Source organism: Populus nigra, chromosome 7 (assembly GCF_951802175.1).
Source record: "Populus nigra chromosome 7, ddPopNigr1.1, whole genome shotgun sequence".
NCBI classification, from domain to species: Eukaryota; Viridiplantae; Streptophyta; class Magnoliopsida; order Malpighiales; family Salicaceae; genus Populus; species Populus nigra.
Window position 1 is genome coordinate 11,277,950 of NC_084858.1, and position 17,748 is coordinate 11,295,697.

General features: G+C 34.3%; 1 protein-coding gene across 3 annotated transcripts; it reads left to right on the forward strand.

Annotated features, from left to right (window-relative positions):
* Positions 1-14,876: 14,876 nt before the first annotated feature.
* On the forward strand, positions 14,877-17,507 carry LOC133699856 (EID1-like F-box protein 2). Of its 3 annotated transcripts, XR_009843330.1 has the most exons (5): positions 14,877-15,035; positions 15,145-15,185; positions 15,902-16,663; positions 17,051-17,101; positions 17,175-17,507. XR_009843330.1 is itself a non-coding variant. In XM_062123350.1 (4 exons), exon 3 carries the CDS (start codon positions 15,911-15,913, stop codon positions 16,655-16,657), a length of 747 nt encoding a protein of 248 aa, XP_061979334.1. In that variant the 5' UTR covers positions 14,878-15,035; positions 15,145-15,185; positions 15,902-15,910; the 3' UTR covers positions 16,658-16,663; positions 17,175-17,507. The 3 variants fall into 3 exon arrangements, 2 of the variants coding, with proteins under 2 accessions (XP_061979334.1, XP_061979335.1); XM_062123350.1 differs by lacking the exon at positions 17,051-17,101 and having other exon boundaries at positions 14,878-15,035; XM_062123351.1 differs by lacking the exon at positions 17,051-17,101 and having other exon boundaries at positions 14,891-15,035; positions 15,131-15,185.
* Positions 17,508-17,748: the final 241 nt, after the last annotated feature.

The following is a 17,748-nucleotide window of genomic DNA, read 5'->3' on the forward strand; positions in this document are numbered from 1 at the left end:
AGGCTACTACACTCTTAAGGTGACAGGAAAGGTGCATAAGCTACCCATCTTTATTTTGGTAGATTCTGGGAACACGCACAACTTTATGAATACTGAGGTCGCCAACAAATTACAATGCAAACAAACTCCTATCAACCCAGTAACAATTAAAGCGGCCAGTGGGGGAAAATGGTATGCTCATCCATATGCAAAAACTTCAGGTGGAAGATGCAAGGTATTTATTTTGTGACAGATGTCTTTGTGATGGAACTAGATGCCTATGATATGGTCTTAGACGTTCAATGGTTGGCTACCCTTGGAGACATTATGTGCAATATAAGAGTATATGGATGAGTTTCGATCGGCAAGAGCAGAGGGTGACACTAAAGGGAAATGAGCTTGTAAAGTTACAAACAGTCCAATATGGACAAATGAGTGGATTAGTGGACAACAATAGTGGAATAACAGGTATTAGCCTATGTAGTTTATTACTAGTTCAGGAAACAGAGAGGGCAAAGGCATTGCTGATGGGGAAAAATCTCAACGAAGAAGAAAATAAAGCCCTACAAAATCTACTATGTCTCTACTAGGACGTGTTCACTCCTTTGACATGGTTACCCCCTAACATACCCGAATATCACACCATTCCATTAAAGGAGGGAGCCCAACCTGTAAATCTATGACTGTACACGTATTCTAGTTTACAGAAAGATATGGTGGAAGGAATGATCTCTGAAATGATTAGTGTTGGAACAATCCAACCAAGCTACAGTTCGTTTGCATCCCCTGTCGTGCTTGTGAAGAAAAAAGACCTTACCTGGCGGCTGTGTGTCGACTATAGGGCCCTCAACAAGTTGACAATAAAAAATAAATTCCTTATTCTGTTAATTGAAGAGCCACTAGAAGAGTTAACAGGGCCAGCAGTGTTCTCAAAAATATATTTACGCTCCGGCTACCACCAAATTTAGATGAGCTCAAAGGACATCCACAAAACAGCATTCAGAACACATAATGGACACTAGTTTTTAGTGATGCCCTTTAGTCTTACTAACTCCCCTGCTACCTTTCAAAGCCTGATGAATGAAGTGTTTAGAGGTCATTTGAAGAGGTTTGTTCTAGTATTTTTTGACGACATTTTAATTTACAACAAGTCTTACACAGAGCACTTGGAGCATCTATAGGTAGTTTTTGCAATACTCGGGACATACAAACTGGTAGCAAAGGAAAGTAAATGTGTCTTCGGTGATGACAAGGTAGAATACTTGGGCCATGTCATCTCTAAGGCAGGAGTGGCTCCCGAACTAGAAAAGTTACAAGCAATTAAGAAGTGGCCATTACCTCAGAACATCAAGCAATTATGAGGGTTCCTAAAGCTCAAGGGGTATTATAGAAAATTTGTAAAAGGATATGGCATTATTTGTCGTCCCCTCACCAAACTTCTTAAAAAGGATGCTATGGGTTGGGACCAGGAGGCAACTTTCGCTTTCGAAACTTTAAAGAAAACAATGATTAATCCTCCAGTTTTACCCCTGCCTGACATGAGCAAGCCTTTTATCATCGACACTGATGCATTAGGATTGGGCATTGGGGTAGTCTTAATGCAGGAGGGGCATCTTATAACATACATCAGTAAGGCGTTGGGGCCAAGGTAGCAAGGGTTGTCAACCTACGAAAGAGAAATGTTGGCCATTCTGCAGACAGTAACCAAGTGGAAGCAGTACCTATAGGGTAAGACTTTCAAGATCAGAACAGACCATGTGAGTCTTAAGTACTTGTTGGACCAAAAACTATCTTTTCCCTCTCAATATTTATGGTTGTCTAAACTGTTGGGCTTCGATTATGAAATTTAATTTCAAAAGGGAAGAGAAAATGTAGCAGCAAACGCTCTTTCTAGAGTCACTAGCAATGAGCTTAATGCTTTAACATTGTCCACAGTGTCAATCCCTTTAGTAATATATATCAAAAGATCAGCTCATAAATATTTACCATGATACATCCTTGGGGGGACACTCTGGGTCTACAATCACAACAGCCATGGTTGCCAGCATTTTCTACTGGAAAAAATAGCAAAAACAAATAAGACAATATGTGAAAGAGTGCCCAACTTGTCAACAATACAAAACCGAGAATGTGGCCACTCCAGGATTGTTACAGCCTCTACCAATTCCAATTGCACCCTTCATAGACATCAGCATGGATTTCATAACTGGCCTACCGAAATCAGAGGGCAAGGAAGTGATATTTGTAGTGGTGGATAGGTTCAGTAAATATGCACACTTTATGGCACTTTCATACTCTTATACAGCTCACACAGTCGCCAAGACCTTGATGGAATCAATCTACAAACTGCATGGATTGCCAGCGACCATAGTAAGTGATCGAGACTTCATTTTCCTTAGTCAGTTTTGGAAGGAATTATTCAGCCTACAAGGGGTCAACCTTCATTACTCCACAGCGTATCATCCTCAATCAGATGGGCAAACTGAGGTTGTCAATAGGTGCATAGAAGGCTATCTTAGGTGTATGACAGGGGAAGTTCCTTCACAATAGTGTAAATGGTTGGCTTTGAGTGAATGGTGGTACAACACGAACTTCCACATAGCTACAAAGTTCACCCCCTACGAAATACTATATGGGTTTTCACCTTCAATACACATACCATATTTCTCCAAAGATTCAGTAGTAGAGGCAGTTGATCATTACCTTCAAACAAGGGAGAAATGTTATAGACAGTACAACAAAATCTAGTCAATCCCAAAATAGAATGAGGCAATTGGCTAACAAGAAGAGAAGCGGCAAGGTCCTATAAGTGGGTGATTCAGTTTACTTAAAGCTACAGCCTTACAAACAGAAATCAATGCTTCAGCATCACCACAAGTTAGCAGCTAAATATTACGGTTCGTACGTAGTAATAAAGAGGATTAGGGAAGTAGCCTACAAGCTAGACCTTCCATCCTTGTTAAAACATCCATCCAGTCTTTAATGTCTCTCTATTGAAAAAGAGCGTAGGAAATAGGGTGGTGCATAAAAGCTTACCAAACGGACCCAGAGAGCCCCTGTTACAGCCACAAGCAATCATGGATCGCAGGATGATCAAAAGAGGTCAACAAGTTGCTACACAACTCTTAATCCATTGGCAAGGGTTGACCCCGACAAAGGCCACCTGGGAGTTCATAGATGAAGTAAAACTTAGGTTCCCAACCTTCAACCTTGAGGACAAGTGGTTATTAAGGGAGGAGAATTGTTGCAGGTAAGCTTTACGTGAATAAGTTTAACAGAGGAAAGGTATTTAAAAGAGAAGTTACCATTACAAATGATTCACACCATTTTACTTTACTTAAATTTTACTTACTTAATATGTACCGTTTCTAATATTTGTAATCTAGAAGGCACGAGACCCTGCTCTCGTTTTTCTATTCATGCCTATATACAAAGGCAGTTATAACAGAATATGATTATCGAAAGAAAGGAAATATTATTTTATCATCCCTCTTTGCATTCCTGCTTTCTCTCCTATTCTTCCTCATTCTGTTCCACTCTTCCTCACGTCTGTTAAATTTTTTTCTCAATACATTTGTTCCTTCATCACTCCGACAGAGGAAAAGAGGACATCAGTGGTTGAAGGCCCAGCCTAGTCCCATTTCCAAGTAATAGTCCCGAGATCATCAAGCGAGAAGTGTCAACCAAATTAGTTTTTAGCCAAACTCCATTGTTCACAGAAGTCCTGGCTGAGAGGGTAAAGCCAACAGGTTTATTAGCGAAGTCTTTTGACAATCGAAGCTCAATGTTGAGAGAAGTTCTAGCTAAGAAAAATTCATCAGTTGTGTTGTCTCAGGTAAAATCATTCGATGGGAAAATTCTTGTTTCAAGAGGAGTTCTGGTCAATAAAAAAATAATGACACAAGAAGGGTCGACTAAATCAGCTAACAGCCAAGATTCCTGGTCAAGTGAAACTAGGACGAGGAAGAAGACATCAACTGCGGGGAGTTCAGAGGTCAAGTCATCAACCAAATCCGTTGGCATCCAAGGTTTAGGATTAAGTGAAATTCAGACAAAGACGAAGACTTTAGCCGTTGGGAGGAAAAAGAATTCAGAGGTCAAGTCACCCCTAAATATCACTATGCAGGATTTAACATCATCTTTTGAAAAACCGAAGGTCTCTCTAAAACAAGTGTTGTCGAAATCTAAAGAACTGAACTCATCTGCGAAACAAACTAGTTCTTTAAATCCAAAATTATCTTCTCCTGATGCTTCAAGAGTTTTAGGTGGCAGAAAAAATAATGACATCAATATCAAACAGAGTAAGGGACCTCTAAAATAGCTGCAAAGAAAGTACAAGCATCCCCAAAGGCTTTATTTTCTCCTAAAAGACCAGTCAGTGGTGTTGCTAAAGGACTAGCGTCCCCACGAGCTTCATTATCCCATAAACCTTTTCTTATTAGAGTTGCAAGCCTAAATGCAAAGAAGCACAAGGGCTTGAAACTCACACCTCAGACTAAAGAAACTAATTCTAAGCAGCTCAAGATTAAGAATTCTGATCCTGTTTAATGCAGTGACAAACTTAAAGAATCCAATGGCAACATGGTCAAGGGGAAAACGTTGTATGTCATCAAGATGGAAGCTAACAATAAACATGTGGAGTCTGATTGTAGATCTTATGAAAACGTAGTGAGAATTCGCTTCCTTGTTCCTTGATTAATTACTTTAGTGTCATTTTAATTACTAGTATCAAAGTGAATTTCACGGTATAAATGTTTTTATAAATCTTATCAAGTTTATTTTGAGAGTCAAAGATAAGAGAAGAGAAAAGAGAAAAACTATTTTTTTCAAAGTAAAACTTTTTTTTCCTCTAATAGATTATGTCCCTATATATATAAGTAGAGGAAACAGTTATTTCTTCTAATAACTCCTCTAAACATTTGGATCAGGCTCATCCCTCATAGGCGGACCCGACCTAACCCAATAACCAACATCTCTCACTCACTCATTAAAGACTTGATCTATCTAATACATTATATTTTAAACTTGCACAAGAATTTCATACTAGATGAACAGATTGTATGACCTGAAGCACATAATGAAAATGAGCTCCAATATAGAAACCTAATACAGGTCATATAGAAGACATCAACCTCATAATTAGTTACTCCTTACAATGTACTACTATACCCCAAACATTTTTAGTTACACATGACTAAATATAATTCAATCCCTCAAGAATTTCATACTTAATCCATCCTTATAATTACAAGTATTCTAAACCATATCAAATTTATTTGAGTGATATGATCCTGATTGATGAATACAAGTAATAGATGTAGAAATAAAATTACTTTTTATTTCGCACTCATATCAATCAGATTTGAATTAACTCACTTTTTTAGGAGTATTCCTTTAAGTCGAATCATTTCATAAGCATAATATATACTCTTAAAGTAGCAATCATTTATACATCATCTCATGACACAGTCAAAAATCACAAAGGGTAAGATTTTGAGATCTTAGATATGATCTTTAGGACACATAATAAAGAAGCAGGGATCTATTCTTTATTCCTGTAATGGTCATTAGTACATGTAGTATGAAATACATGCTATAGTGGACCTTACTCTTTTCTTTTCTAAAGACAAAGAGTGTATGTCATTGCTTTTCTTGCACACCAAATAGATCTTAGTTTTGTTGCCAAAAAACATAGACTTCAAATCAAAAATTCTCATTGGCTTACTGTCATTAGTGGCAGATGAATAATTTCATTCTTGGCTTCAATCATAATAGACACATGAATTGTGGAATTCATTTATGTTGATTCTTTTATTTCAAAACCTCATCGTAGTCCCAACCAAGGTGACTTTTTAATAATTACTTTGAGTTAGAACTACTTTCATTGCACCCAAGTTGCTTATTAAGCATTAAAACTCAAATAATCTCATATTTATTCACCTTACAAGCGTTAGAGGTGATTGCTTATGTGAGTGAGCCAATTTAAGTCTATCGACATACTTTAACAAATTGTACCATACTATACTCACAATTTATTTCATAAAACAAATAATGAATAACATGATATACTTATGGCATTTATTCATTATTCAATCATTGTAAGCCTTCATGTGATCTTTAAAATTAGTTATATTGCTAATTACATTCTACATAGGCCAATGGATCTCACATGTCTAATAAATGCATCCCTTCTTATTGGTTTTGTAAGTGGATCTGCAACTATAGATTTTGTAGAAATGTATTTTAGGATCATGTCATATTCAGTAATTGCTTCTCTAATATAGTGATATCTCATCTTGATGTGTTTGGTCTTTCCATGGTATTTTGGATCTTTAGCCACAGCTACTGTAACAGTGTTATCACAGTAAATTATCACTGAGTCTAATGTTGATTTGATAATTTTCAAATGATACATGAAACTCTTTACCCAAACAACATCTTGTATTGCTCCGGAACAAGCTACATACTCAGCTTTCATAGTAGATAAAGCTATGCAGGATTGTTTCTTGCTCCTTCATAGTATTGCACTATTAATAAGCATGAAAGCATATCCTGAAGTTGATTTGGATTGGTCGACATCTCCTCCTCAATCAGCATCAGAGTAACCAATCAATCGTAAGTATTTCTTTCCTTGGTAATATAACATGTAATTCAAAGTTCCTTTCAGAAATCATAGAATATTTTTAACTACCATCTAGTATTTCTTACCAGGGTTTGATTGATATCAACTAACTAATCTAATGGCATAACATATATCAGGATGTGTGCACATTATTGCATATATCAAACTACTAGCGGCACTAGCACAAGGTACTCTGGACATTTTCTTTTTTTCTTCTAGAGTCTTGGGACACATATCACAGCTCAAGCTCAAGCTTTTATCAATAGAGGTGTCCATTGGTTTGCTATCTTGCATGTGGTAGCACTCTAACATCTTTTTAATGTAAGTCTTTTGAGTTAAACTAAAAAGCTTTTTAGCGTAATCTCTTATGATTTTCACACCAAGAACATAGCTAGCCTCACCCATGTCTTTTATTTCAAAGTTTGATGATAACCATGTTTTAGTTGTTTGAATCATCTCTTTGTTATTTCCAACTATTAAGATGTCGTCTACATATAAGAACAATATTATAAAACTATTGTTAGAATGTTTTAAATACACGCAATGATCTTCTCCATCATTGTAAAACCATCCTTACGGATAGCTTAATGAAACTTAACGTTCCATTGTCTAGAAGCTTGCTTAAGACTAAGCTTGTAAACTTTAAGCTCTTATCCTTTAATCTCAAATCCTAAAGGTTGATCCATATAGATCTCCTCCTTTAGTTCTCCATTAAGAAATGTAGTTCTAACATCCATTTGGTATAACTCTAAGTCCATATTTATGACTATAGCTAAAATAAGATGAACTGAAGTAATCCTCATAACTGGTGAGAATGTATCTTCATAATCAATTTCCTCTTCTTGAGTGCAGCTTTTTGTTACTAGTTGAGTCTGATAACATTTTATTGACCCATCTGCCTTACATTTTAAAAACCTATTTATTTTCAATGGATCTTTGTCCTGATGGTAAATTGACTAAGTTTCAGACTTGATTAGATTTTATCGACTCTATTTTTTCTTCCATAACTTTAATTCATTCTTTTATTTTAGGACCAGGCAAAGCATGCCTGAATGTTTTAGGCTCTTCATCATCTTGTGGAGAAATCATGAATGCTTCCTCTTCAATATCAAACTAATGATGAGAAATTGGTTCACGAATGCTTCTATGAGGTTGAGATTGTGCATGATCTTGCTCCATGAGAGTAGGGATAGAAAAAATGTCACTTCTATTATTTCCAAGAGGATTAAGAGTTTCCTCTAAGTCCTCTATTGAATGGCTTGTTGTGCCATAGTCTAGATTTTCCATTTCATATAATTGAAAAGCTTTATTAACCTCACCTGTCGTTGGAAAATCATTTTCTAAGAATATAACATCACGTGATTCAATTTTCGTCACTCTTCCATAAGTTTTTTCACCAATAAATACAAATCCTTTGGAATGTTCAGAATATCTTATAAAAATACACTTCTCCCCCCTATGACCAATTTTCTCATATTCATAAGAATTATTGTGAATATAAGTTATACACCCCCATTGATGCAAATAACCTAGATTAGGTTTGTTGTTATTTCATAGTTCATACGAGATGAATGAGACAGATTAAGTATATAGGTAGCAGTTAACAGTGTATCTCCCCAAAAAGAAATTGGTAAGTTAGTATGCGTCATCATTGACCTAACCATGTCAAATAAGATCATATTCCTCCTTTCTGCTTCACTATTTTGTTGTGAAGTATAATGAATAATTAGTTGTCTAGTTATACTCTTTTCATCATAATTTTTTTAAAAAAATTGTTTTGATAGGTATTCACGTCCTTAATCAGTTCTTAAAGCTTTGATTTTTTTGCTTAGTTTATTCTTCACCAGATTAGTGTATCGAATGAAGCAATCTAATGCTTCAGACTTGTATGGGATCAAATAAACATGACCAAATCATGTGAAATCATCTATAAACATGATAAAATAATTCACATCATGTCTTGCCTTCACATTCGTTAGGCCAAAAAATGTCTGAATGAGAAGGCTATAATGGACTACTGGCTCTTTTAGCTTTGCCAAATGGTAATCTAGTTACTTTTCTAGCAAGGCAATACTAGTAAACAAGCAATTCTTCTTTAGTAAGTGATCCTAAAAGACCAACGCTTGCCAAACTATGTAATTAGTCTTGCCCAATATGTCCTAATCTAGCATGTTAAGTTATGATATTACTATTATTAGTAGTGTTGGAATTTTAAACAGCATAAATAGAAGCATCATCATTAATAGATATATTAACGATGTCTAACACCATAAAATCATTTAATACAAAACCAAAACAATAAAAAATATTATCCAGATATATTTTCACACAACAACCAACAATAATACTATAAAAGTCCAATTGTAGTAAAGCAAGAACAAACACAAGATTTCGTCAAACTTCAAGAGCATAGAGTACATCATAAAGATAAAGTGTATGATCACCCCGCAAATCCAGTTTGCAGGTATCGATCCCAAGCATAGCAGCGAAAGCATTATTCCCTATATATATGTATCTACTTCCCTTTGGAATTCGATGAAATTCTACAAAGGTTATCCAATCCCTTACTATGTGGTCAGTTGCTCCTGACTCTACAATCTAGAAAGGAACAGATTCAGTAAACATTAAATAACTGCTAACGCATAAGTTAGAGGGATGATTGTGGTTAAACATTACCTTTGGTTTAGTGTAATCATGAGCAAAATGACCAGGTTTACCATAATTGAAACAATTCATATTCTTGTCTTTCTTATCGTCGTGTTTCCCACACTTGTGCTTGTGTCCACTGTTATTTTTTTCTATTCCTCTTTTACCATATTTGGGACATTTTCCCTTGTGCTTTTTATATTTAGAGTCATATGCTCCTTACATCTTAGTCTCAGATATAAAAGCCTCGTTTACATGCTTCTCAGTGTGAAGTCGATCTTCTTTAAGCTTAATATGACAAGCAACATCATCAAATGTATTGATGTTGTCAATGTGGGTAAGGTTAACACGCATGTGTTCCTCATTGCTTGGCAAAGAGCAGGTCACAACTTGGACTTATTGTTCATCAATCATCTCATGCCCAACACCCTTTAATTCACTAATCATATTAGACTTGATTGTAAGATGCTACCTCATCGTCTGATCTGACGCTTCTTGTAACCATTAAATTTAAGGAGTTAACCGATGAAGTCTAGTAGTAGAGGTTTCCCCATACTGAATCTTCACTACATCTCAAACTTATTGGGCTGAACGATGCCTTTCAAAACGCAGTATTATATCATTTCTCGTGCTACTCAATATTAGAATGCGAGCTATATGATCCTTGTGCTTATAGTTTTAATATGCTTCCATATCAAGTCTGTGCTGGGCAATGTTTTCTTGTTCAGGTTTAGCCATCGATTGTGTGATTATTTCTAGTATTTCTTACTCTTCTAGGAGATACTCTTAATCTTACGATGCCAAACATCGTATTTCTTTTCACTTAGCTTGTCTTCATTGTTCAAATCAGCAATAATACTCTTAAATACAACCATATTAAAAGTTGTTGACACCAATTATAAATATTAGTATCTAATACAATTTAAATGACATTTATTGCCACTCCATTCTAAATTAAACAAATAATAATCTAACACATTTAATAGAAATGAAAAGAATGTTATACACTTAATCAATTTCCATTTGTATGATTTAATTATTATTAAAAATTTCAATGAGTGCAAAATTATAGCTATTAGTTTTAACTAACAATTCCCACTAATCAAATTACATATATTTTCATATACATGTATATAATGTAATTAAAACTTAAATTACATAAAAATATACAGTTAAAAAAACAACCAATTATCTTAACAACAACAAAAATACTGAAAATAATACAAAATAAGAATAATAAATTTCAGAATTATTTTATGTTATAGGTACATAATAAGGATCTCCAATTACTTCATCAAAGTCATCTTCTTCAAGTTCATTCTGCTCGAACCATGAAATGAATTTAGCAACAGCATCCAAATGATATGCGTTTCTTAAGGTATACCCTTTTCAGTATACTAATGTTCCCTCTCAAGTAGCATTTTATCAGTGAGATTGTTGAAATCTAAGAATTCCAGCCTATATTCAAACGATAGTCGCACTGACATCTATTCCTCAGACAGAGAACCGAGAACGATTAACATATGATATTCCATGTAAACACCACTCATAGTCAGTCTACTCATTCAATGATACATATAATCAATTTACTCTTGAATTTTATGAACAAGATTAATGGTATAACCCAATAAATAATAATTTGTTGTTGTCTATCCACTACAACAAAAAAAATTCAAAAAGCACATAAATATTATAATTAATATTTAATCAATACGTGTATCATTTTTTTGTTTTTGTTAAAAGCTAAATTGGCACCATAAGTAATTAATATAATGCATTTGCAAATGTTTATATTAACAATTAATCAATATTTAATTGCCTCTCTCATGTTTTTTTTCCAACTCAACTGTTAAATGGCTATTATACATCCCAGATGTGTTCTAAGGTTAAGGCCATGGTGGGTGTTGTCGAGACGGTAATCTCCCTCCAAGATGGCAAACCCCCCTGCAAATATGCCTCTTGAATTGGAAATTAATTGCTAGACCAAAACCCGAGTAAAGTTTATAAAAAATAAAATAAATAAATAAAAAGTCAAAGTGAATGTTTTTTCATTAACAATACATTAGTTTTGCAAGGGATTGGTAGGAAATTGTTTTTTAAAAAAAAACTAAAATGCATGATTCTTTTACTGCCACCTAAGAATTACAATACTGTTGATTGAAACTAAATTATAATTTCTAAATTATGATTTTTTTTTAATTTGAAAGATGTTATTTTTTAAAATAACTTTATATTTTCATGAGGATTTAATTGACATTGCTGAATTTATTAGGGATGAATTGGTCTTCACATAAAATTTTGGTATAGTATAATGACTTTTTTACTCTTAAAAGTAGAATAACTTATACTATCACTTGAGGTATTCTTAGCGTTTTCAGATTTGATTGTACAGTGAATTCACAAACTTACACCTAGATAAAAAAAAAAAAAGTGTGCAAGGATATTTGTGTATTTTTCTTTTAGTTTTTTGGGTAATTATCAAATTAAAAAAGAAGTTGTGTCTTTTACCAATTATATAATAGTATTTAAATTATTAAACTAGAAGCGCATGGGGCTCTATAATTTTTGTGGTAGTGCGTGTAACCAAGTTACGTGGCCAAATGGTGGTTTCCAAGGTAACAATGAGATCCTCTCAATGATGCTTACTTGACCATGCAACATATGTTTCTTCTTTGCCTTTGGTTCGCCATCAATGACCATTTGTTTTCTTCTTCTTTTCCCTCTCACTTTAGGAAAGCGCTCAGTCCATAAAAAAATAATTCATGTGGTCTTTTAATTAGTTTTGTCTTCATATTGGTCCTTGATCTTTTAATTAATATTTTTTATTTAAAATAATTTATATAAAAAAACAAAATTTGTTTTCAATTTAGTACCCAATTGATTTTTTTTTTTTTTTTTATCTTTGAAATTTGGTCTTTACAAAACACAATACAACCCTTTAATTATTTTTTTTTTCAGATTTTTTCTTTGGTCTTTTGATTAGTATTTTTTTATTTGAAATAATTTATAAAATTAGATTTTTTTTCAATTTCATTCCCCATGGATTTTTTCATATGTTTAATATGGTTCTCATTCTTTTAATTTCTATTTGTTTTATTTAAAAAGATTTATAGAATTAGTTTGCTTTTTTATTTTATTCTTCTTGGGTTTTTTTTCTATTGAATTTTTAAACTTTAATTTTTTTAGTTTGATTTTATTTTGCGATTTCTTCCTTCAACATTAAATTTTTCGGGTATTGACCTTCTTAATTGAGCATATGTCTAGAGCTTAACAGTTTACGATATTAATCTGAGATTAGGAGTTTCCTTCGAGCTTACTTGGTTTTCTCATTCCTTTTTTTTTTAATATTATTTTTGGTTTCATGATCCCATATATTTTTCCACTTTCAATGAGACTTTTTTGACCATTTAAGAGTAACCCGAGTTGCTTTTATTTTTTTTTGTCCTTTTGTCTTTACTAGATCCACCTTTTTAAAAAAGAATTTTTTTAAAATTAGATTAAATTATTTTATTTTATCTTTCAACATTAAATCAACCTGATATTGCCTTGGTTTTTTTATGCTCTTTGTTAGATCTTGCTTTTTTTAAAATGTTTTTTTAATTAAATTAATTTATTTCACCATTCACCATTAAAATTGTTTTATATTGAGCTTTTTAGTTGAGCCTGAGTGTGGAATTTAATGATTTGCAGCTTTGAGTGATTGACCTGAGTTTAGAAGGTTGAACTAGATTTGATTGGTTTCCCCTTTTTTTTTTAGCTCATTTTTTTTGTTTCATCCTCAAATATTTTCTTGGTTTCTTTTTCCACTTCCTATGAGATTCTTCATTTGTTTTGAATACAAAAAGGTGTTACCTAGAGCTTTTTTTTTTTTAGGTTTGTCCAATTTAGTTTTTTTATGAAGATTTTTACTTTTGAATTAAATGTAAGCAACAAATGTTTTTCATGCTTTGTTCCAATTTCTTTTGAAAACCGGGCCAACTTTAGCCCCGGGTCCCTTGGGTCACAAATCAACTTGTCAGGTTGAGCATAGATTTAAATAATATATTTTGATTTTGATTTTTTTAATTTTTTTCTTTTTCTCAAATTGAGTCCTTACTCTCTTGATTTTTATTTTTATTTTGGATTCTTTTGTGAAATTGGGCCTTAAAAATTATTAATTTTGTCATTCAATTTAATATTTGATGATATTTTAGGTTTTGACTCTCAATGTTTTGATTTTTAATATTGATTTTTTGTTCTTTTATCAAATTTTAATTTATTTTTAATTTCATTGTTAGATCCATGATTTTAATTATTTTTTTTAATTTTATCACTTGGGTGTGCTGGTATTTTTTTCACTTTTTTTTTTATTTCTTTTCCAGATTTTATATCTCATTGCGTTGATTATTAGGGATTGACAATTGCTATTGTTTTTTAATATTGAGTTGTTAATGTATTTTTTAAAATATAATTACAACACTTAAGCATTGATTTTTCACCCTTCAAAAAAAAAAAAAGAAAGAAAAAGAAAAAGAAAAGGACCCAACTTGCGCTTCGAAGCTATCTAGTAAAAACTAAGCATGTACTTAGTAGTGTGGCTGGCGTCGATGCAAAAATAAAAATGATTGTGTTGGGTTGACATTAGATTGCTTTGATATGGAGTTGGACGGAAAGTCCAATGAGTATTGATCTCGACGTGCCTTATATGCATCTTCTTACCTTTCAAACCTTGTACATAGTAGTATGATTGGATTCTATCTGTGAAGTAAACAAAGATATACTCGTGTGGATTTGCTGCACTAGCAGAAGAAAGCTTCATGACATGATTTTTCACTCTTCCATGATTTATTGTTGAAAACTGTTTACTGATGAACTGAGGATGGGTTTTCTTTTTTCAACATTGCCATATTGTTGAAATATAATCTCAATTTCATCTCTTTTGTTTGCTTAATTTTCTTTCTTCTAATGTAATCTCCCTTTGCTGCTTTGGGGGCATCTAATTACAAAGAGGCTGGTCTTCCAATAACAAGCAGTACCTGTAATTAATAAGTTAATCAAGAAACGTTTTGATGCCCAGAGAAAAAAAAAGGAGAAGATGAAGAAGATAATGATGATGATTTTAAGCTATTCACTTAACATCATCATCACCAGGAAGAACATCGGGTTGATCATCTGAAAGAAGAAGAAGAAGAAGAAGGAGAAGAAGGAGGTCTTGATGCACAGACACTGTAATTAGATACAGTGTTTGTGCGATTTCAATATGCAGAAAGGATTGGTAGGAGACTCTGCTTTGTTTGGAACAGCCGCAGCAGATGTTGTCACCAAGATCCAATCCTTTATCTTCACCTTCATAAATACAAGTCAATCTCTGAAGACAGCAATGCCCCCATCAAATCAAAGAAAAACAGGTGTAAGAATCCCTCCTTGGACTGGACAGTGTCGTGCCCACTCCTATTTACTCTGGACCCACATGACTACTGTCCTTTTCTCCCAAATAACCCACCAACCACCTACTAACACATGAACCATTCTAGGCTGCCAGCCTCAAAATTCTCCCCCTCTTTACTCTCTCACGTGGCGCAATATGAGTTGTTTTTATTCAAGTAAATAACAAGCATGTTATTTTATCTTTTCAAATAACATAAAACTATTTTATGGAAAGCCGTCATGTCTCTCTCTCACTCCAATCTGAGTTTGCTTCGCTTTCCACGCCTTCTCTCTCTCTCTCTCTCTCCCCCTCCGTGGAGAGCGTTGTTTCGGACCGAAATACCCTTGTGGAGAAAGCGACTCTCGAGTTGTTTTTGTGCTTGTAAGTGGTCAAAGCTTGTGGCTTTTTTCGTTAAAGTTTTTTTTTTTTTCTAGTGTTTCACAACAACCTAATCCTTGCTTCGGTTATTTGTGTTGATTTGTGTTTCTAGGGTTTTTGAGGCTATGAGAAGAGGATACTTCTTTTTCTGAGGTAAGGAATTTTGGGTTTTCATTTGATTTTAATTACGATCCTATCCATTTCTAGCTTCTTTGCTCTTCTTGGTTGATTTTGATGTGGGCTAGGGTTTTCTTACTTCAACTTCGAGTTCTGTTCTTTCATGATGAAGTGAATATGTGAAGTGGGTTTCGTTTAGATTAAAGTGATCGTGTGTATTTTTTTCCGATTAAAATGGCTCGGAGTTTGATAAAGGGTTGTTGTGGATCTAAGCTTTGGAGGGTGACTGACATCGATAGAGAAATGAAGAGAAAACAGTTGTCTTAGTTTGGTATGGGATGCTTGAGATGATGGAACCTAGACAAGTTTTAATAATGGTCAGGATTAGGTGTTAAGCTATACTGTGGCTAGTTTCCTATTAGTGTTGTGAATGTTTAAAGCATGTGTATTCTCGAACTGAAGCACCAGATTTCTCCTTTGTTATGCAATATATAGCTGGTATTCATATTCAATACTTACATATAGATTAAACTTGAACCTTTTTTTTTTATAAGCTTCTGTTTTTCAACTAAAGTTTGTTACAATTGTGTATCTTTTGTGGCCATCATGAAGATTGTGATGCTGTGTGCTTTCAAATTTACTTGAACCTAGTCTGACTTTTTGTGTCCACTTTTCAAATTTGGTTATCAGATGCCATAACTGTTACTGTTAATTATCATCTTCATTTCCTTTCTTTCTTTCCTTCTTACTAGGTGGAGACAATGATTTTAACAAAGCAATATCGTTGTATACACTCCTCGAGTTGTCAATGCACAAAAGGACATCTAAGTGAAGATGTGATTTTTTTAGTATTTCAACAGCTGAACTGGAACCCTAAGTTCATTGCTACTTTGTCCTGCGTATGCAAATGGTTTGATGATCTTGCCAAGCGAGTGTTATGGAAAGAGTTTTGCCGAACAAGGGCTCCAAAGATGATGCTTGATCTGCAATCTAGTGGAAGTCACAGTGTTGATGGGAATTGGAGGGCACTTGGGAAACTGCTTATTTACTGTTCAGGATGTACAAAGGGTGGCCTGTTCAATAACATTAACATCCCTGGTCATTTTGTTTATAGGACTCGGTTTTCTAGGACTTCTGGGAAGAGCTTTCTTTTGCCACAATGCAGGACAGATGTATTATACGTGTCTGATCCCTGTGAACATCTTGACCAGGGGGATGAAGGGGATGTGGGGTTTTTTCGAGGAATTTTCAAGTCATTTTCAATGTCAAAGGTTCGGAAGATGCTAATTAAAAGGAAGGCCCAGCTTCACCCAACAGAGGTGTGTCCTTACTGTAAGGCGAAGTTGTGGAGTATGCAGCAAGCTGAAATGATACCACAGAGTGCCAGCTGCAGACTAGGTGCCTATGATGACTGCATTGAGTATTATGTATGCCTCAATGGACACATGCTTGGAATATGCACTCTCCTACCTTTGTCTGATTCAGAAGAGGCCTCTGAGTTGGAATGAATGCAGGTATCCTCCTCAACTGAGGAATTTAGTATTTGTTAGATAAAATTTTGGGGAGATTTTGACTGTGGTCAAAGAGACATCTATTTGTCACAAACAATATGGTAATAATTTGTTAGACAGGATACAGTCTCTTTGTGGTCATGGAGGCTAGGAAGATGTATGTGTTTCCCTTTATGAAATTAGATCTACATGCAGATCATTTTGTTCAATAACTAACAGTAAGGAACTGAACCACAGCTTTGCTAACAAAGCATGCCTTCATGAATTTTGGTATTCCTACTCACTTTGTACCTCATGATAATAAAGTCATTTTCTTGTACATCATCTGTGGTGGAGAAATTCATTTGCGTTATGGTATGTTGTTAGTAGACTGATCTGTGTATGGTATAGGACATGCCGTAGAGCAACCTGTTCATTCTACACTCTGCCTGTTACTGACATGTAAGGTATTTCATGTGCTTTTCCTTACCAGCAAAAATCTATAGCTTACAGAATCTTCTTTTTTTCTCAACAGTTGTCTAGGCCTGGGTTTGTTTCTTGTTGTGGACAGAGCAAATTTGGATGGAAAGTGATAGGCTTCTTGATAGCTTTATTACCCTGGAGCTGAAACCAATCATCACAATTTAAACTTCGATTCTGCTTCCTGGTCCCGCGTAGGCCAATTGTTTCATAGAGAAGGGTTGGAGTCTATTGCTGACCGTGGTTTAATCATCTGTTACTTATTGTGAGCGTGTAATACTGTAGTGTACATTTTATGTATTGCCCATATTTGTATTTGGATGGCAGATTGGTAACTGCAATAATTCACAGCCCCATGTTGTCAATGATCAGTTTGTTTTGCCTGTTAGATTTTCTATGAAAATCTTAATATGATTTAGAAGGTTAATCACCTGTACATGTTTTGCATGAGCGATGTGGTCTTTATCAGCTAGGGAGAGATGACAGTCTATTTTTATTTTTGTTTCTCACTGTGGCGCCAGAAATGCATGATAGGAAGTTAGTTTATCTTCTCACTTTAGGGCTGCCTTGCCCCTCTGGTTGATTTTATGGGTTGCCATATGAAAAGTTATTTGCTGTGTCATTTCAAT